General features: G+C 37.6%; 3 protein-coding genes across 4 annotated transcripts; 1 reads left to right on the top strand and 2 right to left on the bottom strand.

Moving 5' to 3' along the window:
* Positions 1–694: 694 nt before the first annotated feature.
* Positions 695–4,280, bottom strand: LOC142549944 (root phototropism protein 2-like). Its single transcript, XM_075659190.1, has 5 exons — positions 4,042–4,280; positions 3,862–3,931; positions 2,767–3,144; positions 1,882–2,607; positions 695–1,332 (listed from the first exon to the last, which is right to left on the bottom strand). Exons 1-5 carry the CDS (start codon positions 4,101–4,103, stop codon positions 853–855), a joined length of 1,716 nt encoding a protein of 571 aa, XP_075515305.1. The 5' UTR covers positions 4,104–4,280; the 3' UTR covers positions 695–852.
* Positions 4,281–10,842: 6,562 nt separating this feature from the next.
* Positions 10,843–13,296, bottom strand: LOC142549931 (uncharacterized). 2 transcript variants are annotated; one of them, XM_075659183.1, is made up of 4 exons: positions 13,271–13,296; positions 13,066–13,168; positions 12,911–12,989; positions 10,843–12,842 (listed from the first exon to the last, which is right to left on the bottom strand). In XM_075659183.1, exons 2-4 carry the CDS (start codon positions 13,090–13,092, stop codon positions 12,286–12,288), a joined length of 663 nt encoding a protein of 220 aa, XP_075515298.1. In that variant the 5' UTR covers positions 13,093–13,168; positions 13,271–13,296; the 3' UTR covers positions 10,843–12,285. The 2 variants fall into 2 exon arrangements, with proteins under 2 accessions (XP_075515298.1, XP_075515291.1); XM_075659176.1 differs by having other exon boundaries at positions 13,066–13,289.
* A 2,323-nt stretch (positions 13,297–15,619) lies between these two features.
* LOC142549923 (putative LRR receptor-like serine/threonine-protein kinase At1g06840) lies at positions 15,620–23,431 on the top strand. Its single transcript, XM_075659162.1, has 21 exons — positions 15,620–15,851; positions 15,945–16,280; positions 16,784–16,931; positions 17,065–17,136; positions 17,257–17,328; positions 17,593–17,736; positions 17,885–17,956; positions 18,038–18,109; positions 18,571–18,645; positions 18,942–19,010; positions 19,364–19,432; positions 19,512–19,583; positions 19,749–19,835; positions 19,933–20,001; positions 20,128–20,630; positions 20,869–21,024; positions 21,178–21,461; positions 21,819–21,870; positions 21,968–22,218; positions 22,335–22,469; positions 22,843–23,431. The coding sequence occupies exons 2-21, from the start codon at positions 16,169–16,171 to the stop codon at positions 23,185–23,187; spliced, it is 2,859 nt and encodes a 952-aa protein (XP_075515277.1). The 5' UTR covers positions 15,620–15,851; positions 15,945–16,168; the 3' UTR covers positions 23,188–23,431.
* Positions 23,432–23,964: the final 533 nt, after the last annotated feature.

The following is a 23,964-nucleotide window of genomic DNA, read 5'->3' as shown; positions in this document are numbered from 1 at the left end:
TGCCAATAAATTCAAAATTAAACAAATTTATAACATCTATTTTATTTTTGTCCATACATATTATAACAACAAATTAATTTAAACAGAACGGTTTCCTCTAATTTTCCCTGCTCTCCCTCCAACAAAATGTTTAAGCAGTAAATGGGCTGCAAGGCTTTCTATAAAATGTGACCCCAGCCCAACTAATCATTCGAAGAAAAAATGTTAGGCCCAAACAAGCATGCACGTCCACAGTGACCCAATTTCTTAACTCTAGCTATTTTCAACACAGCAGAGGATCCGAATCCATGTTTAGATCTTAAACAGCAAGACAGTTACCGACTTCTTGTCATTTTTCAAATGGATTTCACTTTTCATGAGGGCAAACCCAAATAGTTGAAACTGGGAATCAAACAGAGCATGAATGAATGGCACATGCATGTGCTGTGTCTCATCTGCCCTCCTTGTTTTTTCTGTGATTTCTAGGAGAGTGTGTGTATGTTTATTTATTTTATTATTTTCGAGTGTGTTTTTAGTACAGTGATTCTTGATTTCTGATCGTTACCATATTGCATGAACAAGAATTTAAGCATGCGACGCTTTCTTGATTTACCGAAAAATATATCGAGAGTTTTAATTCTGGCGCAGCCTGGACCATTGACGTGGTGCCGGAGGACGAAAGATATGTCCAGATTACAGGAAAATATTCAGCAGATAATAAAGGTAGGTGATCCACATCACAGAAGGGCAAGCCAAATAGTTTATACATTGATGTCTCATCCACATAAGCAAACAAACACATCAAACCCTTTACATAATTTCAACACGCAAGCACAATCCATTGACTCTGAAGAAAATAAAGGGTTCCCAGACCTAAGAAATAGAGAACCTCCTCCTTCTAGGCTTGGTCAAATCAGCTGTTCCATCTTCGATATTCGAAGTATCCTTCGATCCATTCTTGAATGAGATCAATTTTCCGAGCGTCTTCGACATAGACGAAAAAAACTTATTCTTCTTTGCACTCCCTTTAGATGATGTCGTCCCTACAGTTGGTTTTTGCATATCCGCTATGTACATTTTCATCTTGAGCAACTCGGTTCTCAATGCTTCGTTCTCTTTGGCAAGTGATACATCTGCTTGTATTTTATTTCTCGTGGTTGTTGCATCCGGCATCTTATGTTCATCTGCACCACTTCTTAACTTGAGTTGATCATAGTAGAGTGCATGTAGGACTATTTGGACCGGCAAGCGCTTGTTTTGTGATGCATGGACTCGTGCTTCATAGGATAGTTTGAGGGCATCCATCACACTGCACGCTTTTTCCCTCTCGATTTCATCCAGTTGTGGATGAGCCTAAAATCACCAGTAGCAACAGTCAACAAAGAGCAGATGGATCAATCCTTAACTAGGATTATGCTAATAGTAAATTATCATGTAATAAGAATCGCTAACTTGTTCTATCTCAAATATGGATCATGACAAGAAGACGCGGGCTTTTTACGCCATTCCCTCTAGGCATCTTTTGGTAAAACACAGTTGCACGTATACCCTGTCAAATGTAAAATGACTAACGACACACACTGAAAAAATTATAGCTAAAACCTTTGCCTTTTGTGAAATAAGATCTAGTGTAATATTTCTTAAACAGTAAGTCGGTATATAGCCTCAAATTTTTTTCAGTTGCCCTCCTCTTGCTCCCCTCGTCCAATCTTACTCTCATCTCTCACGAAATCATATATTTCTTCCGTGATCTCAAGATGAACAATTTTAAATTTGATGGTTCGAATGATCTTTATATCCAAACCCACTTAGAATGATAAACAAACTACAAATAAAATCATATATGCACAAGGAATGCAGCAAAAAATTGGATCAGCCAAAGTAATATAAAACCGTCCTGACCTTCAAGTAAATATCAACAGCCCGGTAAAGATCATCATCCATCTTTCTTGCTGCCTTAGGCACTAAATTCGCTATCCCATTAAATTTCGAAATACTCAGATCACCATGTGTAGCAATCTCCCCAAGATAAGCATCAACAGTCTTGGCGACTCTCTGCATAGCTGTTGAACAAACTTCTCTAAGATCACCAGCATTAAAAACCGCAACACTCTTCTCTTTCTCCATGAATCCTGATATGATCTTCCTCACGCTCTCAAGATCGAAAAGCCTCTCACCATCATGGGTAAATGACACAATTAAAAGATCATCCACTGTCACGTGCTCTAGGATAACTGATATCCTCTTTTCTAGCTCGTTTTTGCAGCTATTAGCAGCTTTCAAGAAAATGGCAGTTCTTAAGAGACAGCACAAGAAATTTATGGGGAATGCAGATTTATCCGAGGGCAAGATGGTGACTATAGATTCAAGGAGTTCCCGTTGGCGGGTTTTAGCATTAGAGTCTCCAGGATCAGACGATTTCATGCCATTTCCAGAGTGGTCGCGTACAAGATCGCTAAGTGATCTCTCGGCATATGTGATTATAGCACTGGCTAAAGTAAGTCCCTTTGCTCCTCTAGACTTCATTGCTGCTATGATCTTTTGAAAGAAACTTATGTCCAGAATTGTTAGCTCCTCGGTCCACCAATTTGGGGGGGAACGGCTAGGAAAATTTGCCTCAACGCAAGCCTATCAGATAAAAATTAAACCATATTTTAGTCAACAAGCATACCAGATCAAATAACTTAGCAAACGAACTTTCACCGAGCAGATCAAGCAGCCTCCTATTATTTGATCGTACATGTCATAAAATCAAATTTCTAAAGCGCATAATTTTTTATAAAATACCTTGGCACTGGCGATTTCAACACATTTATGAACAATTTTGAGGTCCTCCGCCATAGGTAGAAGCTTTTGACATGATTTTAGCACCACAAGAGCACCAGACAAGCTCGTTAATGCCACTTGGGACAAGAAATCCTCGGTCCTCCCAGCAAGATTACCATCACAATACTTATCCGTCATTTGAAGATAATCAGCTGCGCATCGCAGGGCTGCCACGTTGTGCACGGTGATCTCAAAGTTCACACCGTAGCAAAATTTTGCTGTTCTCTCGAAGATTTCAGGTCCCCCCGGTATGTCCGAGAGGTTTATTCTTGTTAGATCTGCTTCTTTAGATTCAATAATTAACTTCCGTATGTGATTGCTCTTAGCTACAAGCATGAACTGCCACAGCCAAAAACTAAATCAGATTCATCATGGTCACATTTGGAAGTCGGATTTGGTTAGAAACATTTTTTCCCAACCATAGGCTCAGAACTAGATGCACACCCCACTCAAAACCAAGTTATTAATATATAAATGGGATCACGTATGTAGAGATTCGTATATGTGATCTCGAAACAAACTTAATTGATTATAATGAATAGCATATGCATGATTCCAAAGCCATGATCTCTGCCCTAACATACCTACAATTAAAAGCCATTTTCGCCAAAAATCGAGCTCATGTAAGTTGGATGAACAATAGTTTCATAATTTAAAACGATTTTATACCGTTTTCAAAACTTTCAAGACATCTTGAATGGATAGTGTAGAATATCATACAAAGTATTGTTCTTGAAAAGTGGCTTACAGATCTGAAACTGATTATTTCCATTTTGTTATAAAATTTGGATTGTCTCAAGATCATTGAATGATTCCATAAAAGCATCCACTTCAGCTAACACATTGATATTGCAAATACTAGTAAATCCTTCGCTTAAGGTTTTTATGAAACTCGTATACTAATAAAGATCTAATTTTTTACTTGTAGTAAACTACCACCAAAGATCTTTCGTAGAAACAAAATTTCCAAGAAGCAGATACCAATACAGAACATAAATTAACAAAAAAAACAAGAATGAAGGGACCAACTTGTAAAAAAGAAAGAAATTTTCGTACCTTGTGAAGAGAAAAGTTGGCTTCCCCAACCTCAACAATAACATCTGTAGGGATTTCTTGAGATAGTACCCTGTATTCAGAACAAAAGAAAAAACTTAAGAAAAACAGCAAAGCACCCAAAAAATACCAGTACACAAAAGAATCCCACAAGTTTCGTGTAAGGAATCTTTGTATATTTACCACTGCCCAGTTCTCTCCATAGCAAGCGAAACTCTGCTATTACTTTTGATGGGAGTAGCCATCCAAGGGAGATTCAAGAATTTCAGATGATTAAAACAGCTTAAATGATTATATATAAAGAAATTAATTTTATTTCGAAGTATCGTTTTCCAATCACACCCCCATTTTTATATAAAACTTTTTGGCTTCTCCGGGGACAACTTTTGATAGTTGCAGCAGCCTTGTTGTTGAATATACAGGCTTAAATCCGTAACTTTTTCACGTAGTTTTCGAGTGAAAAAGATTCCAATCACTATTGTACCCTCAACTCCTTTGATGTATTTGTTTTTTAAAAAAAGTATGTTCTGTAATTTTAGTAAACTTTATTTTTTTATTACAATATACTTTACTTTAAATTGTATAACCTTACAGTTATTTATTTTAGATACAAATTTCAAATCTCGAATTTCCAAACATCTATTATGTTGCATGTCATGTCCTCACGTTATTAATTCCACGCAATTATCTAATAATATAAATTTATTTTATGAAATATTTTCAAATACAAACCTTTTTAGAGTAAATGTTTTTATTCGAGCTCGTGTTGTGTTCGAGTCATGGACAATTCTTGTGTCCGGGGCATGAACGACCCAGGATATTGGATGGATGGCCAGAATCAGGACAAGTCGGCAGGAAGGGTTCATCAGGAGCCGGGCGGGTCAATTCCCGGGATGTCTCCTCCCCGGGCCACCGGACGTCTGGGTTCTCGTTCAAACTCCCGGAACTTTCTACCCGGGCCACCTCGATATGTGAACCGCACTCGAGTATACTAGCAGAATAGGATGTGGGCGACTATCTCATCTCTGACACCAGGCCGATGGGTTGACAAAATCAGATGGGCTGGATGTGACCAGTATGAGATTTAACATGTCAGGATATATGGTGTGCTCATCCGTCCTACTATAATTAGTAGGTAGCACGGAGAACGAGGTCATCATTACTTCTCTTACTATAAATACCAGGTTCTCTTTTTACATTTATATTCATTCATTCACACCAATATCACAACCATCACTTGGTTACATTGGTTCTTGGCTTGAATCATTCACTGACTTAAGCATCGGAATGGCCACGCCAGACACCCCTCCGGCGCCCATTCATGTGGTTACCTTCTTGAGTGCAGGAAATCCTCTCCGTCCGAGAAAGAAGCTTCTGGTTCAGATATTTACATTGCTCTTATTTCCTTCATCATTTTGATAGCAGATCCAGTGGAGCACCCGATCCTGCTCATCCATTTCACCCGGATCGCATCATTGGCACCGTCTGTGGGAAATTGAGCTCAAGACGTAGATATGGTTTCCATTCAAAAATAATCTCAACTCTGCTTGGCAAACATACAAGTCCGACCAGCTCGGCACTCAGATCTTATATGTGGATTTCATATGGGCTCAAAGCTCAGCAGCTATCCCGGATTGGCATAAAGAGCAGTTGTTATGCACTCAGTAGCATACAACTATATTAGTCACCTAATTTAGCTCAACCAGAGAAGTTTCACTCTACCGAAAATGAATTCGGATTCAATATTTCCAGATTAGTGATTTGATTTTTAATAAAACTAATATAGCAGGAGGAACAAAAAAGTTAAAAGCCCAGGAGATATGAGGCCCCGGCACATTCTCTTAAGCCTGGGAGGTATCCCCGGCACATTATCTTAAGTCCGGGAGGTATGAGGCCCCGACACATTCTCTTAAGCCCGGGAGGTTTGAGGCCTCGGCACATTATATAAAGCCCGGGAGGTATGAGGCCCCGGCACATTCTCTTAAGCCCGGGAGGTATGAGCCCTCGGCACATTATCTTAAGTCTGGGAGATACGAGGCCCAGGCACATTATCTAAGCCAAGGGTTCTCAAACCTGGCTCGGGGCTCCGCACCTCGACCATTCCCAAGTCCCGGGACATGCTCCCCGGCCCAAGACTACGCCGCACCTTGGTTATTTATAAGCCCATGGTTCTCAAACCTGGCTCGGGGCTCCGCACCTCGACCATTCCCAAGTCCGGGACATGCTCCCCGGCCCAAGGCTCCGTACCTTGGTTATTTATAAGCCCAGGGTTCTCAAACCTGGCTCGGGGCTCCGCACCTCGATCATTCCCAAGTCCCGGGACATGCTCCCCGGCCCAAGGCTACGCACCTTGGTTATTTATAAGCCCAGGGTTCTCAAACCTGGCTCGGGACTCCGCACCTCGACCATTCCCAAGTCCCGGGACATGCTCCCCGGCCTAAGGCTACGCACCTTGCTTATTTGTAAGCCCAGGGTTCTCAAACCTGGCTCGGGGCTCCGCACCTCGACCATTCCCAAGTCCCGGGACATGCTCTCCGGCCCAAGGCTCCGCACCTCGGTTATTTATTAAGTTCAGGGTTGTCAAACCTGGCTCGGGGCTCCGCACTTCGACCATTCCCAAGTCCCGGGACATGCTCTCTGGCCCAAGGCTCCGCACCTTGGTTATTTATTAAGTCCAGGGATCCGTACCATGGCTCGGGGCTCCGTACCTCTACCATTTATGAAGGCCAGGGCTCCGCACCCTGGTTATCTATTAAGTCCAGGGATCCTTACCCTGGCTCGGGGCTCCGTACCTCGACCATTTATGAAGGTCAGGGCTCCGCACCCTGGTTATCTATTAAGTCCAGGGAACCGTACCCTGGCTATCTATTAAGTCCAGGGACCCGTACCCTGGCCTAGTGATCCGTACCCTGGCTCGGGGCTCCGTACCTCGACCATTCATGAAGGCTAGGGCTCCGCACCCTGGTTAACTATTAAGTCCAGGGACCCGTACCCTGGCTCGGGGCTCCGCACTTCGATCATTCATCAACCCCGGGAGACGTAAGTTCCCGGCACCTCATCCCATCTCTGGGATACATGAAGCCACCGATGCTTTTGCAGACAAACTAAATATTTTTCATGATCGGGCACACAAGACTAATCGGGACAGCGAGTATGACTCTAGCCCGACTATTTAAGGAGAGAGTGATGATACCCTCGGGATAGCCCGGGTTGTGCCCGAGTCATGGACGATTCTTGTGTCCGGGGCATGGACGACCCAGGATACTGGATGGATGGCCAGAATCAGGACAAGTCGGCAGGAAGGGTTCATCAGGAGCCGGGCGGGTGAATGCCCGGGACGTCTCCTCCCCGGGCCACCGGACGTCCGGGCTCTCGTTCAAACTCCCGGGAACTTGCTACCCGGGCCACCTCGATATGTGAACCGCACTCGAGTATACTAGCAGAATAGGATGTGGGCGACTATCTCATCTCTGACACCAGGCCGATGGGTTGACAAAATAAGATGGGCTGGATGTGACCAGTATGAGATTTGACATGTCAGAATATATGGTGTGCTCAGCCGTCCTACTATAATTAGTAGGTAGCACGGAGAACGAGGTCATCATTACTTCTCTTACTATAAATACCAGGTTCTCTCTTTACATTTACATTCATTCATTCACACCAATATCACAACCATCACTTGGTTACATTGGTTCTTGGCTTGAATCATTCACTGACTTAAGCATCGGAGTAGCCACGTGGGACACCTCTCCGGCGCCCATTCACGTGGTTACCTTATTGAGTCAGTGAGTGCAGGAAATCCTCTCCGCCCTGGAAAGAAGCTTCTGGTTCAGATATCTACATTGCTCTTATTTCCTTCATCATTTTGATAGCAGATCCGGTGGAGCACCCGACCCTGCTCGTCCATTCTACCCGGATTGCATCAAATATATTGTTGAAAATATGAGTATCGTGTATGTAAGAATAAAACCAAATAGAGACCTGTAGCGAGTACATTTTCCTTAAAGCAGATTCGTCACCTGCATCATGTAAGCAGAGTTTTGCCTTGATCGGTCCAACATTCGACACATTCAGGTCGCGCTCGTACGTTGTCACACAAATCAAACATTTTCCCGCTCAAATCGTGCCCTTGATTTGCATCATCTACTTCAGCGTGTGCGAGAGATAGCTCATTAACACCCAACCTAATATACATTCATTAATTTCTTTATGTGAGACAAACACATCATTTCTCAATTTTCATTCACACGTATGGAAAGCTCATTAACACACAAACTAATGGCAAAAACTTGTGTGAGACGGTCTCACGGGTCGTATTTTGTGAGACAGATATCTTATTTGGGTCATCCATGAAAAAATATTACTTTTTATGTTAAGAGTATTACTTTTTATTGTGAATATCGGTAGGGTTAATCCGTCTCACAGATAAAGATTTGTGAGACCGTCTCACAATCACAAGAGACCTACTCTAACCTAATATACATATATAAGCCAACATATTATAATTTTGATTCACATATTTTATACTTTTATTTTGCAATATGTTGTAATTTCAACATATCTTCATATTAATTAAAGCGTATCTAAGATTTTTTTTCTCGGGAACTTCACGTATTTTCCCCGTTAAATAAATTCGGATGGTTACGTGTTGATTCTCTTGAAGCCTATATATAGTTTTGGAAGTAAAAAGAATTACTGAGCTAATTTAATGATTGTCGTAATTCAACCTATATCAGTACTTATACACTTGGGGCTTGTTAGACGTGGACCCTAACGTAGCTCCCAAACATGGTATAATATGTATTCAAATATGTGAGATTCATCTCTGATCTAGCATACATTTAAAAAAAAATGAATAACGATCATAATATAATCCAATATAAAGATAATATCGAATCAATTTACATTTATATATTCGAGTGTACAATTTTTTTAACCGGAAGTTAATCTGAACAATCATCTATCAAATTCAGATAAATTTATGTTACATTGGTAGAGTTTCTTCTCGTACTCCAATATCATTATATCATGTAGATCTTTCACATTTTTATAAAAGTTGACATATATGTTGATCATTCAAGTGTTAAAATTTGGTCACATCACAGGGAAAGAAATATCTCACGTGTAACATAGTATAATTTATCAAATACAATTAAAAACATTTGATTGGTTAATTGAGATGTCAAAATGACTTGAAAGGTACGTAGATTTTGGAATATATTGAAAAATCTCAACAATAATTAAAATGATCCAAAAGCCCTGCGTGTTTCAAAATCAATTTAAAAAATCCCGAAGTTAAATTTGTTAAAAAAATATTGGCAAAAACTTGTGTGATACGGTCTCATGGGTCGTATTTTGTGAGACGAATATCTTATTTAGGTCATCCATGAAAAATATTACTTTTTATGCTTAGAATATTATTTTTTATTGTGAATATTGGTAGGATTGATCCTTCTCACAGATAAAGATTCGTGATAATGTCTCACAAAAAATCTACTCAAAAGTATTTTATCCCGCAAGTGTTCTATTCTTATTTTATGTAACTAATATGTAAATAAACAATATATATTATTTCATTACTGATAATAAAAATATAATTGAAATTAATTTGTCCAAATACAACTTCAAATTTGACGACTTGAGAAATTAAACAAGGCTTGTGATTGGAGCAATGGATTTTGACCCAAAGAGAGGGGAGACGCATAGTAAAGTCAGGTTTGTTTCAACCTATCTGTGCAGAACGGCCCGGATCACTCCACATGAGTGATCCGGGTCCACCTCCTTAAAAAAAAAAAAAAATTGGCTCGAAAAAATCGGAGCCGTTGGATCGACCCCTACGATTGCCTGCAGGGGTAGGGTCGACCGAACCGTAAAATCATTTGCCGGGAGTGGATCAGATTCAGCCACTCAAATCACGTGGTCCAGATTCTCCCAATAGTCACCAATTAAAAAAATCTTGGTCGTCCGCATCCCACGTCATCTGCCGTCTCCAATTTTCTCGCCCCTTGTATTTCCAAGACATAGATAATATATAATACAGGATAGATTTCCTGTCAAACTATTATTTTTTCTACGTATTTATAAGACGTATCGATTAAGTTTATATAATTAATTTTTTAACATAAAAAATAATTTAATTAATGAATTTTTATGTATAATATTTATATTTCATCTCGTTAAATATTTAATTATATAATAGTACATTTGTCACGACTCAAATTTTAATCCACTGCTCTATTTTTATTAAACTAATTCCTCACAAAATCCCAAATCGAAATTGAATACGTATACGAATTAGTAATTTTTCAAATTTAATTTTTACCCTAAGTAGGAGTAAAAAAATTGGTATGCAATCTTCTTTTTTCCTTCTTGATATGTGTTTCATTTGAGTCTCCATCTGATTATGATTTGCCATTTAATTTCCTCGCGGAGGCGTAATCCATCAGGCAAGTAGACAGGTTCGGAGGAAAGCTACTACAGATCCTTTGTGGCCAAAATGATTGGATGGTGCCATCTTAGCGTGTCTGTTAAAACCACTGAAAAGGCTTCAAAACACCCAAAAGGTTTAATTCTATCAAGTGTGTATAATGATTGACATTTATTTGTGTGCATGATCTATGTTTTTTCCCGTAGACATCACCATATGTGACGATAAACGTACATAAATCATTGAGAAGATGTTATAAGAATGACAAAAATTTGCGTGGGACGGTCTCACGGGTCGTATTTGTGAGACGTATCTCTTATTTGGGTCATCCATGAAAAAGTATTACTTTTTATGCTAAGAGTATTACTTTTTATTGTGAATATCGGTAGCGTTGATCCGTCTTATAGATTAAGATCCGTGAGACGGTCTCACATGAGACCCACTCTATAAGAATAACATCTATTTGACCAGGGTTAAAAATAACTCCATTTCACTTCCAATCGGTTCCAAGAGTTAAGAATCCAAAATTTTCAATATTCTACATGCCTCTATGTAGAAACATTTTCACCTATAAATGATCAAGTAATTGATATCAAATTTACTCAAATTAGAGACCGGGCTTGTAGCTCAGTGATTTCACCCATCAAATTAGCTGGCTTCCCTTCCCGGGTTCGATCCCCCTCCCCGTGTGTTTTGTAGTCAAATTTTTTTTTTACCCAAATTAGGTCAGGAACATAGGAATTGTGAAAGTAAGACCAAGGACAAGTTCAAGAGGGAATCGAAAGTGATATTTAAGCTAAAGTCAGTAACACCTTTGGTCCCCTGTCCAAGTTGGTCGTGCTCTAACTATATCTAGTGGATGCAAATTAACCAAAATTCCTTTTCATGTGAATATAAAAATAAATTATTGGTGTCAAATCTAGTTTGTTTTAGGGCCCTACCATTTGGTCCAATCCTTTTGTCTGTCTGTGTAACCTTGACACCCATTCGGTGGTCCGCCCTCTGTCTAATTGATTATTATTTTTCATATGGGCTTTGCCAAGAAAAGAGTAACGTTTCACGTTTGGTTGCTATTTTCTGTATTTTTATTTTTTTTCCCAATTTTTGATCCATTCATTCGAGATTTAATCAAATAAATTGTTTACGATGTCATTCGGGTCGAGATTATTAGAAAAACCTAAGTTGTTTTGAGATGATATCGACCAACTTTATAACAATACAAAGTGTAAAATAGGTGTAAGTTTGAGGATTTGGAGCACATGTCATTAGTGGTATTGTAAAGAGCGAAGACTTTCCATTGCTTAAGATCCCATATCTTATTTTCATATCCAACAAAAATCAATCAATCTATCATCTATCCTAATTACAATCACAAACTTTTTAAAAAAAATATATATAATTTAAAAGGAAATTAAATTTGAACCTTTGAATTTCATTTGTGAAGATGATTAAGTAATCCATTTATTAATTTTTAGTTGATTTGTTGTAAAAATTGAATCTTTAATTCGAGACCTTAAATCATAAATGAACTACAAATCATCCGCTTTGAGCAATCCATTTCTCAATGTGTGTCAAAAAGCCAGAGTGTAATCAAATCACCAATAAAATTGTAATGATTCGGGCAAAAGCTCCATTCTGCAGCTGGAGTATTTGGGCTCAGGAAGAATCCCAACCGTCCATAAGAATAATTCTAAGGGCTGGGCCCAAATTCTCCAACCAAAGATTCTCTGATTTTGCAAAGCCTAGGAATCTCTCTCAAGTCTTGTTTTTTTACTCCTACACTTTGTTTTGGCAAAAAACATCCAACTAATGTCCATAAAAATTTTGGTACACGACAAGCTTAATATAAAGACGTAGAATACATCATTACTGGTACGAAAAAGACACAATAAAAATGCGCCCAGAAGCAATTTCAAGCAAAAATAATTCAAGAACACTATTCTTGGATCATGTTTATTGCCATGCAACGACCAGAAACCCATATGAATTCATCACCGTTAAAACCCATAATCATAAAATCCAGGCATATACCCACCTGAACCGAAGCCGTGCGGCAGCGGCGGCCTCCGGTTGTATCCGGGGTGGCGGCCATAATGCTCCCATGGATTATTGGAGAAATGAAACGGCGCACCCGAATTGTGAAACGGATGCCCGAACATTCCTGTACTCGCACTAGCAGGCACTTTATCGTGAAAAATCGCTCTCTGTTTATGCTGTTTGCACCAGAAATCTCTGCAAATTCGCCCGTCGATCTCTTGAGGCACGTAGGGTTCGCATTTATGCTCTTCTTCGTCTTTTTCGAATCTGTGGCCGTTGTTGCAAGGATTTCTGTGCTGTCGAGCACGATTTCCGGTGTCGTGCGAGCATTTGTCAGTCTCGTTTCGGTAGGGCTTGGATTTTTCGTAAGCATTTGATTTGCTGCTCCGACTGAAGTGAATGATTTCTGCATATTTCCCTGTTTTCTCAATTGTTTTCACTAATAAATTTGAATCAACTGCTCTGCCTTTCACCGAAACACGATCGTTTTCTAGATCTACGGAGACTGAACAAACCCCTGCATTTATGAAATTTTGAATAAAGATAAAATCATTGATAACGGATGAAAATAAAATCACCAATTACCATCAAGTTTCCGCAACTCTTCCTTCAGTTTTTTCTCATATGCTCTGCAACACATGCTGTTCACTTCCAGAACAATAAGCTGCGATGCAACAAGATTCAGTCAAATGAAAATACAAAGCAGATTGAATTTCATGGAATAAATCAAAATAACTCACACTCGGAGGTGCACTGGAGCTTTCCATTGGAATCTCGAAAGCCTAATGTTGTCCAGGTATGTTGCTCCGCCACACGATCGCTGTTTAGGGTTCCATGATTTCACTGCACAATATCCTCGTGGATATAAATTTAAATATGTAAATAATGAATTAAAAATGGAAAACGGATTTGATTCTAAAGAGTGGATTTTTCTGGATTCTGTACCGTATCTGAGATTTTTTGAGTGTGGACCATCCAAGTTTGATATATTCTTGCAGTAACTTGCAATCGCCGAGCCCATATTAAATCGTTGCAAAACCCTAATTTTGGTTTTGTATGATTGCCTTATTTCTTCGTGAGTTTTATTATTATATTCACCAAATTTCAATTTTATCATCCTAATTTTTGTTTATTTTGTTTTTCATGTTAGTAATTTTTAGCTGACATGATATCGATACGACGTAATTGACATATGTATTACTACGATATTATTGCCAAGGATGATCATATTTCACAATATAGAAAAGCAAAATGACAAAAAACAAACTTAAGAAACAAAAATTTGGAATTTCCCCTAAATTCACTTGTCCGTAATCAAAATTTTAGATTAGAATAACGGGGACGAGAGCAAATTCGAACTTTTTGTGTCGTAAAAGCTACCAAATGACTATTGAAAGGGTAGAAGTAGAAGTGAGAGATAGGAGATAGAGTGATATGTATAATGTGATATGTATGACCCCTATTTTTTGCGTGCACTGAGTAACTGTGTACGTAATGGTGTACAAAATGATACACCAGTGATCTAGTTTAAAACTTTGATCAGGTCGTCCAAATCTCTTTGTTTGGACATTTGGTTCATCAACTCGACATCCGGTTCATTTGATGGTTATTCGGAATATCGACCCATATTTTCTCTGGATCATCATATGCATGCAATGATAAAAATATATGAAAATCGAGATGTTATTTGAGAGCACCGTTCATATAAAGGACCATCAACTACGAGTTGAGTAGGCAGGACCGGAGCCAGAAATATGGCTGTGCTCGAGATAGAATTTTTAACTCTAGGATCTTTTAATATTTTAAATTGATCTACCCGGGGTAATATAATATTATTCCAAAATTATACAAAATTTACTTATAATTTTTTTTAAAAAAAATTGAGCCACCCGGGCTAAAGCCCTGGTATATAATTACATAGCTCCGCCCCTGTGAGTAGGTATCGTGTTAAACGGTCGCACGAATCTTTATCTGTGAGACGAGTTAACCATACCGATGTTCACAATAAAAAAATAATATTCTTAGCATAAAAAATAATACTTTTTCATGGATGACACAAATAAGATATACGTCTCACAAAATACGATCCGTGAGACCGTCTCACACAAGTTTTTTATCTGTGTGTTTTTTTTAAGAAATTAATCATTTTCCTTATGTAACATTAAGTTGACGTCGATTCAAATCTCACATGCACGATACCTAATCGGTATTCAACATTTCTAATGAAAAAAATTTATATTATAAAATAATTTTAAAAAAAGAGACCAAATTCAATTTTGAAAATATATATAACTTAAATTACAAAGTAATAAACATAGAAGATGAAAGCGTGATTTCTCATTTTTAACAAGAATCAAAATCGAGACCTGCCAATTGGCCTAACGGTCTCACTACTTTTGCCTCTATTATAATGATTAAAGTTCAAGTCTTCCTTCCCTGAAGTAGAATTTTTTTTAAAAAAATAACAATATTTTAAATATAAAATCGTTACTTTTGACACGCAACCCATTTATTATCAATGAAATACGACTTTATCTTTCACATGATTTATTATATTTGTTTCATATATTATTATAATACACAATTTATAACATATTTATACGTGTTATTTTACTTTTCCCTCGAATGTCGTATTTAATGCATCAAAATCAAATTCGACAACTTTCTGGCCGTTAATAATTAGAGATGGATGAGGTCAAAGTCTAACCACAAAATTGGCAACATTCTTAAATAAAACGCGACTATTCTTCGACTAATTTGTCGCGCGCAATTAAATACAAAAACTAAGGTGGCGTAAACAAACTAATATACAAACCTAGTCACTTCTGTTAAAACAATGACGTATAAATAACTTTGTTAATGATGAAATCTGCTACCGCTATCTTCGAGCTTGATAGGTATCTGATAAACCTCGTACTAACACATGAAGCTGTGAATCAATCATGCTAATCATGTAAAACACGTTGGACAAACATTTTACGACGGTGTTGAAACATTTGATTCATCTTCAAGTAGTTTTCTATAAATTAAGTGCTTCAATGCTATCTTTTGTAGCAAGCAATTTACAGATCTAAACGAAATAAGACGAAGTCAATAATCTAACCATTATATAATTTAAATTCCAAAAAATAAGAATGTTTCCATTATTTTGTATTAAAAGAAAGCGTAAATTCAGTACATTCTGAAGAATAAGTCAATGAAGGCAGCCACTAGTACGTTTAAATATATTTTTTGTATTAAAAAATGACCAACTCCTGCTTGATTATGCTGTGTACATACATGTACATGGTCGTATATTATTATTTATTGGTAGTATTCAACGTTGAAGCCTCAACAAATGAAAGAGATGGGTGCTGTTCTCATCATTCATCATCAACAGAGATATATTCAATCTACGTGTTTACCCGCTCCGGTGACAGACCAGTTACTTGGGTTTATTTATTTATTTATTTATTTCATACTGCTTTTCGTTTCATCAATTTTCAAACCCACTTTTCTGGTCCTACCAAAAAAACCACCTTCTCATGTAAGAATTTCGCAAGTATTTTTACTCGATATGTTTCTTTTGTAGTTTGAAATTACGGGATTCTATATGATACCATTGGTTTTCTTTTGAAAGGTTGATCTGGTTCACTGGTTGGCTTGTTCGTCGTCCAAGAGCTGTTTTTTCTCTGCTTTGATTTGGAGCTTGACTAGTTTTGTTTTTGGTTATGAAGTGTGTGTGGTTTTGATTGTCTTATCGGAGGTTGTGTTAATTTGTGTGTAAACTTTTGATTTTTATTGATTGCTATTTCAGGTGGGTGATATATATATGTTGTAGAAAATTTTGATAATATCTGATAAATGGCGAATCTTGGGATGTCCCAGTTGACTTCTGCAATGATTGGATTGAGTGTAGCTTTGTGTTTGTCTTTGTTTCTTATTGCTCACAGCCAAATAACGGATCCAAAAGAAGGTAACTTCTCCATTTGATATCATCCTTCTTGTTATATTCTTATCATATGTTATCGTATTAGTGATGTTTTCTAATTATATGTCCTGTGGTGGTTGATGTAAATCTCCATCCTATTCAATTTATGCAATGGTTTTCCTTGATGTTGGCTTTTTGGTAAATGAGCTGGAGACGCTGCAATTTTACACGTCTAGGAGTCTGGCTTTGTACTGTAGTAAATGTAAGAATGTAGAGTAACTGGTTTAGGGATCGACGGTGCAGTATATATTGACGGGTGGTAGTTTGATGTATAACCATTTAAAGTCCTAGCATTAAAGGCATTTGCATATCTCGTATGTTGCTGTTTATTTGTCCTGATGGTGAATGTCGATGTATAGTGTCATTTGTTACTATTTTGATCCTGAAACTCAGGATGATTCATGCTTTAAGTTAGTGACAACGGTGAATGTAGAAACAAAAAGTCATATAATATTTGATGAAACGATAAAATTTCATGCTTTGTGCAGTGAATGCATTGCGATCCATCAAGAATAGTTTGATTGATCATGGAAAACTCGATGGCTGGAAACGCGGGGATCCATGTACTTCTAATTGGAGTGGGATCAACTGCTATGATACGAAATTGGAGGATGGTTATTTTCATGTTAAAGAACTGTACGTCTAATAACTTTCCAGACCTTGCATTACAAATTCATGGCATCAAATGTTATCTTACAGAATAGCTTCTCATTCACATACTACCTTGCATTTCAGAGAATGTGTTACATGTTTTTATTATTCTGAACAGGTTCTTATTAAATTTGAATCTATCGGGAAGTTTAGCACCAGAACTTGGACTTTTATCTAATTTGACGATACTGTGAGTAAAATATTCACACCTCATTACATTATACAGCACTTTAGAAATTTGGATCACTAAAGTTGGCACTAAGATAAGGCTCGTGAGACTTATAACAACTTTACGTTATTTCTATTGCAGAGATTTAATGTGGAACAACTTAACTGGTTCCATACCAAAGGAGATAGGCAACATATCAACATTACAACTTTTGTGAGTTGTAATGGCTCTTCGTTCAATGTTTCTTTTTCCCAGATGCACTTGTTCTGCTTTGTCCATTGTCTGATAGAGGGTCATGTAGATGAGTTCGTTTGAGTTTATGATGTGCCATAAAGACATAGAATGTCAAAATCATATAAAAAGCACAGCGAAATTCAAATCATGAAAGTTGCTCTCTGGGATTTTTAAAACCGTCCTTTATAAGAGGTGCGGATCAAATTTCATGTCTTGACTGTTGTTTCCACGTGATTTTTGCAGGCTTCTGAATGGCAATCAACTAACAGGTTCCTTACCATATGAGCTTGGTAACCTTTCAAACTTGGATAGGATACAAATTGATCAAAATCAGATTTCAGGAGAGATACCACTTTCATTTGCTAACTTGAGCAAAGCAAGACACTTGTAATGATTTATTTCTTTTTGTTTATAATTTATGCATCATCGCGAAGTTTATCTTCTCAGACCATTAAAACTTTTTGAGCGATTGAAACTGATGTGTGTGTTGGCTATGTTTTTGCTTCATATAATTCTTTCTCTGCATTCTGAGCAGCCATATGAATAATAATTTACTCAGCGGACAAATTCCCCCAGATTTGTATCGACTTCCGATACTTATTCACTTGTGAGTTGGATATTTGTTTATTCAATCAATTTTGTGGGATTTTGAAGATTATTTTACACATGTGCATGAAATTTTCTGCAGGTTGCTCGATAATAACAATTTATCAGGATATCTTCCGCCTCAATTGTCTGAAACACCACGTCTGAAAATCATGTATGTATCATGTTCCTTGTAAAACGTTATTCCTCGTGCAACATTGCAGATTTTTTTTTATCCAGCTGTCACTTGTCATTATGCTGTTTCGTTACGCTACACAACTAATGACTGATGATTCATGGTATAAATATTGTTTGTATTATCAGTAGTAAACCTGTATAGTCATCAACTATTGTTTTGTTTCCTAATTGAGTATGGTACTTAGAGTAATGCCTAGCTCCAGAATTTGAATCCCTATTAAATCACCATGTTTTTCATGTTCTTTCTCATTACTGTCTTCTATTGGTCCTTCCTCATTTCACTTTTGTTTTTAATATTTCTGTGGTGAAAGAAAATAATTTTTACTCTATTTCTGGATCTTTATTTGATGAAAAACTTGGAGTATAACTGAGGTGCATCATTTTCTATTTCTATGTTTACTTCAGTCAACCTTCTCTTTTCTTTCTTTCGTTTTTCAGCCAGCTCGATAATAACAACTTTGAAGGAAGTACGATACCTGCTACGTACGGCAACATGTCTCGTCTGTTGAAGTTGTAAGCGAATGAATGTGTTGCTAAATTTTGTCTGTGCTACACGTATTTTTATTGCAGTTGTGAATGGTACATGATCTTCCGGTTATTTTTACAATTTTCTGTAATTCGGGAAACAAATATCTCGATTCAACTTCTCCAAAAGAGTCTAATGTTTCAATATGTTAACTTGGACAACACATAATGTTACATTGCTTTGTCTTCCTTTCAAAAGATTTGACGCTTCTGAAGAATATGGGCACATTGAGAACTAGTGCAAGGTAATGTTGATAACAATTTGGTTTTGTTGGATATATCAGGAGTCTAAGGAACTGCAGTTTACAAGGACCTATTCCTGATTGGAGCAATTTGCCTGATATTGCTTACATGTAAGTAGATATTCATTAAACTTGATTCCTACTCTGGACTTTGCTACTTTTATCTTGTAGTTTTGACCTGTTATTAACATTTGTAGTCCTGCTGCAAGTGGCTCTCATATTGTTATAGGTTCAGAAGGTGCTAGTATGGTTTTCAAATATCTATTTGTTGACTAATATTCGCCTATAATAAAAAACCGACTAGTTTACATATTGTAAATAATTTTTGGTCCTAAGCCTATTTAAACATTGATACCCATGTGGCTTATGGAGTTGATAGTGAGCATGGATCAGTACCTAGAATTATGACAGGAAAACTGAATGAGCTTTTATCTCTTTCACTAATTGGGTGCGCTGAATTGCAGAGATTTGAGTTGGAACCAGCTTAATGGTTCTATACCACCAGGTGCTCTATCTGAAAATATCACAACCATGTAAGCGACATTCACGTTTTCCCTTTTTTAAGAACACGCAAATACCTTTCCTGTTGGACCTTCTTTTCCTACTCTGCAGTGATCTCTCGAACAATAAGCTGAATGGAACCATTCCTGCCAGCTTTTCAAGGCTTCCTCTTCTACAGAAATTGTGAGGCTTCATCGGACTTTCTATCAATTTCATGTTCTTTATTTGATGGAGTTTATCTTGAAAAGTCTCTTGTTTTCTGGTCTATTTAGTTCAAAAATCCCCTATGTATCTCAGAGTTATCAATCTTGTTTTTACATCCTAAAATAATTTAACTTCTTGGTGTAGATCACTTGCAAATAATTCCCTGAGTGGTTCTGTTCCATCAACCATCTGGCAAAATCGAATTTTAAACGAGACTGAGAGACTTCTTCTGTAAGGCCCCTCCTTTGTATGATGATCTCTCTATTATCACTAGACTGAAAGGTATTCTTGGTTTTGATATATCGATGTGTACTTACTGGCATTGCAGGGATTTTGCGTTCAACGAGTTTTCAAATATTTCGGGCACTCTTTTCGTCCCTCAAAATGTTTCCATCGGGTTTGTCGTTTGTATAGCTTTCAAATGTTGAATCTGTATACCTTCTTAAATTGATGTTTTTCTTGAATAAATACAAGTTTAGAAATTTAAGGTTCCTTTTCCATTTATACCGCTTAACAATCTCAGGCTTCAAGGAAATCCCGCATGCTCAAGTAGCAACCTGAGTCAATTTTGTGGGGGTCATGATGTAGATTTCAGCAATACCTCGGGCTTTGGAAATGTCAAAATTTGTGATCCTCAATCATGCCCACCTCCATATGAGTATGCGCCAGTATCTCTTACCAACAGTTGCTTTTGTGCTGGTCCATTATATGTTGGATATCGATTGAAGAGTCCTGGGTTCTCAGATTTTCTTCCATATGCCAAAGCATTTGAGGTCTACCTAAGTTCCGGCCTTGGGTTGAATATCTATCAGCTTGATTTCGATTCCCTTGCATGGCAAAAGGGTCCTCGTCTCAGAATGTACCTAAAGATTTTTCCGTTGAATATCAACAACAGTGTTCGGTTATTTAACAGGACCGAAATCCTACGTATTCGTGGATTGTTTGGTGGATGGATGATTCCCGATAATGAAGTGTTTGGACCTTTTGAGCTTCTCAATTTCACTCTTTCTGATCTTTATCCAGATGGTACGTCTGTTTTTCCAGCTACGATATGTTTTTAGACATTCAGATAATACGAAGGCATGGATTCAAGAAATTTCGCCTCTGCTGTGGAATTGGTTTGATTGTTTTCTGATGAACTAAACATTGTTTTTATGAAGTTAATAAAAGCAGCCATACTCTTAATATAATTAAGAGCAGTCATCTTCGCTTTCGTAATTTTTTAGAGCTGTTGCTTATTTCCTTTTTTGGTTTTCTTTCTCAGAGTTTCCCTCATCATCATCCGGCACAAGCAAGGGTGCATTAGTAGGCATTATACTTGGGACAATAGCTGGTACAATTACTCTAACAGCACTTGTGGCACTCCTTCTCGTAAGGCGGTACTTAAAGAGAATGCAAACATCTTCAAAGAGACGCTTACGTGAGTATTCCCTCTTTTTCTGGCTTTTTGGTCGTGTTAGTGGGTGCAATGCTACCTCTGTTGAATTCAGGGAGAGAAGTTTTTGTGATTGATTCATTGCCTACATCATTTGACAACTTCATTAAGACTAATCAATCATTGCAAACATTTCAGTTGCTAGGATCTCCAAAAAAATTGATGGCGTGAAAGATTTCACTTACGCAGAAATGGCATTGGCAACAAATAATTTTAATAGCTCAAGCCAGGTCGGAGAGGGAGGTTATGGAAAAGTTTATAGAGGTGTTCTTGCTGATGAAACAGTAGTGGCAATAAAGCGTGCTCAGGAGGGATCCCTACAGGGTGAAAAGGAGTTTCTGACAGAAATAGACCTATTGTCCAGGTTGCATCATCGGAACCTGGTATCATTGGTTGGATATTGTGATGAAGAAGGTGAACAGGTACCAAGTTCACGTTTTTATACTCACCAAACCTAGCTAACGGGCGAAAGTCCAGAATCAGTTCGAATGTCCAATGAAAATTAGGAATTTTGAAGGCAGAATATAATTACCCGGGAAAGGCTTCTCCAGCTATAACTTGATTTCTTAAGGTTTAGTTTGCCAATTAGCTTACGTATCGTTTTAAAGTTAGAACCCAAACATATAGACAACAGGATTTGGTAGGCTTAAGACCTACAAGTCTTTATTCATGTTCCCCAAGCTTTGTGATTCTCCTAGTTCTTTTTCTTCATGTCACAAGCTGTTAAATCTTTCTATATGAGTTGAATTCTCATATTTTTTGTGCATTTCATGGTGCAGATGTTGGTTTATGAGTTCATGAGTAGTGGCACCTTGAGGGACCACCTATCTGGTAATTTATGAAACTGGAGTTTTTGCTACTTTTCTGTTGATCCACAATTATCTATGGTTGATTTTGCTAAAAGTTATATGGTGCCTTGATATGACAGGGAAATCTAAAGTGCCTCTGAACTTTGCCACGAGAGTGAGAGTTGCGTTAGCTTCGGCCAGAGGCATCCTTTACCTTCATGCAGAAGCCAACCCTCCAATATTTCATCGGGATATCAAGTCGAGCAACATATTATTAGACTCTAAGCTTATTGCCAAGGTTGCTGATTTTGGATTATCTCGACTAGCTCCATTACCGGAGCTTGAAGGAGCCATGCCTGATCATGTGTCTACAGTAGTCAAAGGGACACCAGTAAGAACAATTAGAAGAGCTAGCTCAAAGATATAAACACACGCTCACACACACACATATATATATTATTCGATCATATTCCTCATATATGTTTCGTCGTTGCCTGATTACTGCAGGGATACCTTGATCCAGAATATTTTCTTACTCAAAAATTGACTGACAAAAGTGATGTTTATAGCCTCGGGGTCGTCTTTTTTGAGCTCTTAACTGGGATGCATCCAATATTTCATGGCAAAAACATCGTCAGGGAGGTAATATGCCATTTCACAGATTACAGTTCAAGGCATATAATGAAGAGCATCATTTATGTTGCTCAAGTGTTCTCCAGCATAATTGCTACCGCGACATCTCACTGATTTGATATTCATCCATTATTTTCTTTGACATGTGGTTGCCTCAACCTCTTTTCTCTTAGAAAAAATAGAAACAATTGAATGTTTGTCTCACTTCTATGACTAATTTTCCGCCTTTGTGAAATTATAATTTTCAGCCATGATAGAACTTAAATTATCTTCAACACACTATCATTTCCACTTTTCACAACTTTCAACAGCCAAAATTGTGATGTACAACAAGAATCTCATTTGTATGCACACATGCTAAGCATTTGCTTGTGTGCATCAGGTCAACGTCGCATATAGTTCGGGCGTGATATTCTCTGTCATTGATGAACGGATGGGATCTTATCCTTCCGAGTGCGTGGAGAAGTTCGTGAATCTGGCTCTAAATTGTTGCCGAGATGACCCTGATGCCCGACCGTCCATGGCGAAAGTGGTCAGAGAACTTGAGAACATATGGTATATGATGCCCGAATCTGACACCAAGATAACAGAAACCTTAGTCACTGATCCTGGAAAGTTTGAGACTCCGGCTTCTTCAGCTTCTTCCTCGAAAGTTCCTTTCTTTTCACAAGATGTCTCAGGTAACGAGCTTGTCAGCGGCGTCTTCCCCACCGTTATCCCGAGGTGACGACTACGGCTCCATGCCTTCTCCATGGATGGATTTTTACATAATATCGTAGATTCATGTAGATCAATACCATCGAAATTTGTGTTGCCTTTGTACATCATTTGTAGCTTAGGTGTTTTAGTTTGTTTTGATGCTAATATAGGATATTGATTTATGTGCTTAGTTTTGTGTTTCTCAAGCATTATACACGGCCATCATGTTCGAACTCGGATTAAGTTGAATTCAGAAATGCAAATATATAAGTTTACCATCAAATTTAAACAAATTTGAATGTGATTTCATAATAATTTTAATTTAAATAAATGATTTTATGATTCAGTTGTACTATCCAAATGAGTAGGTCACTATCGATATTCACAATAAAAAGTAATACTCTTATTATAAAAAGTAATATTTTTTCATGGATGACCCAAATAAGATATCCGTCTCACACATACGACACGTGAGACCGTATCACACAAGTTTTTACCAGGTCTCTTGTAAGACAGTCTCACAAATAAAAAAGATGGAATATTTGATTTTTTAAAAAATATTATTTATGTTTTCCACTCTCAGTTAAAATGATATTTGATCATAGTTTAAGGTGGCAGATGAAACTAATGTATCATTTAAAAAAATTAAAATTAAAATACTTAAAAAAATTGGGTAAACTCATGTGAACCATTTAGGCTCTGATTCTTATTGAAGCCCATTAGCCCAAAATAAGCAGTTTCTGGACGGCCCAATTAATAGATAGACCTGGCCATCCTAATTGATATGATGCGAGCCTATAAGTAT

Source organism: Primulina tabacum, chromosome 1 (genome assembly GCF_025594145.1).
Source record: "Primulina tabacum isolate GXHZ01 chromosome 1, ASM2559414v2, whole genome shotgun sequence".
Lineage (NCBI taxonomy): Eukaryota > Viridiplantae > Streptophyta > Magnoliopsida > Lamiales > Gesneriaceae > Primulina > Primulina tabacum.
The sequence above is the reverse complement of the archived record's forward strand: the minus strand, read 5'-3'. Positions and strand labels throughout refer to the sequence as shown.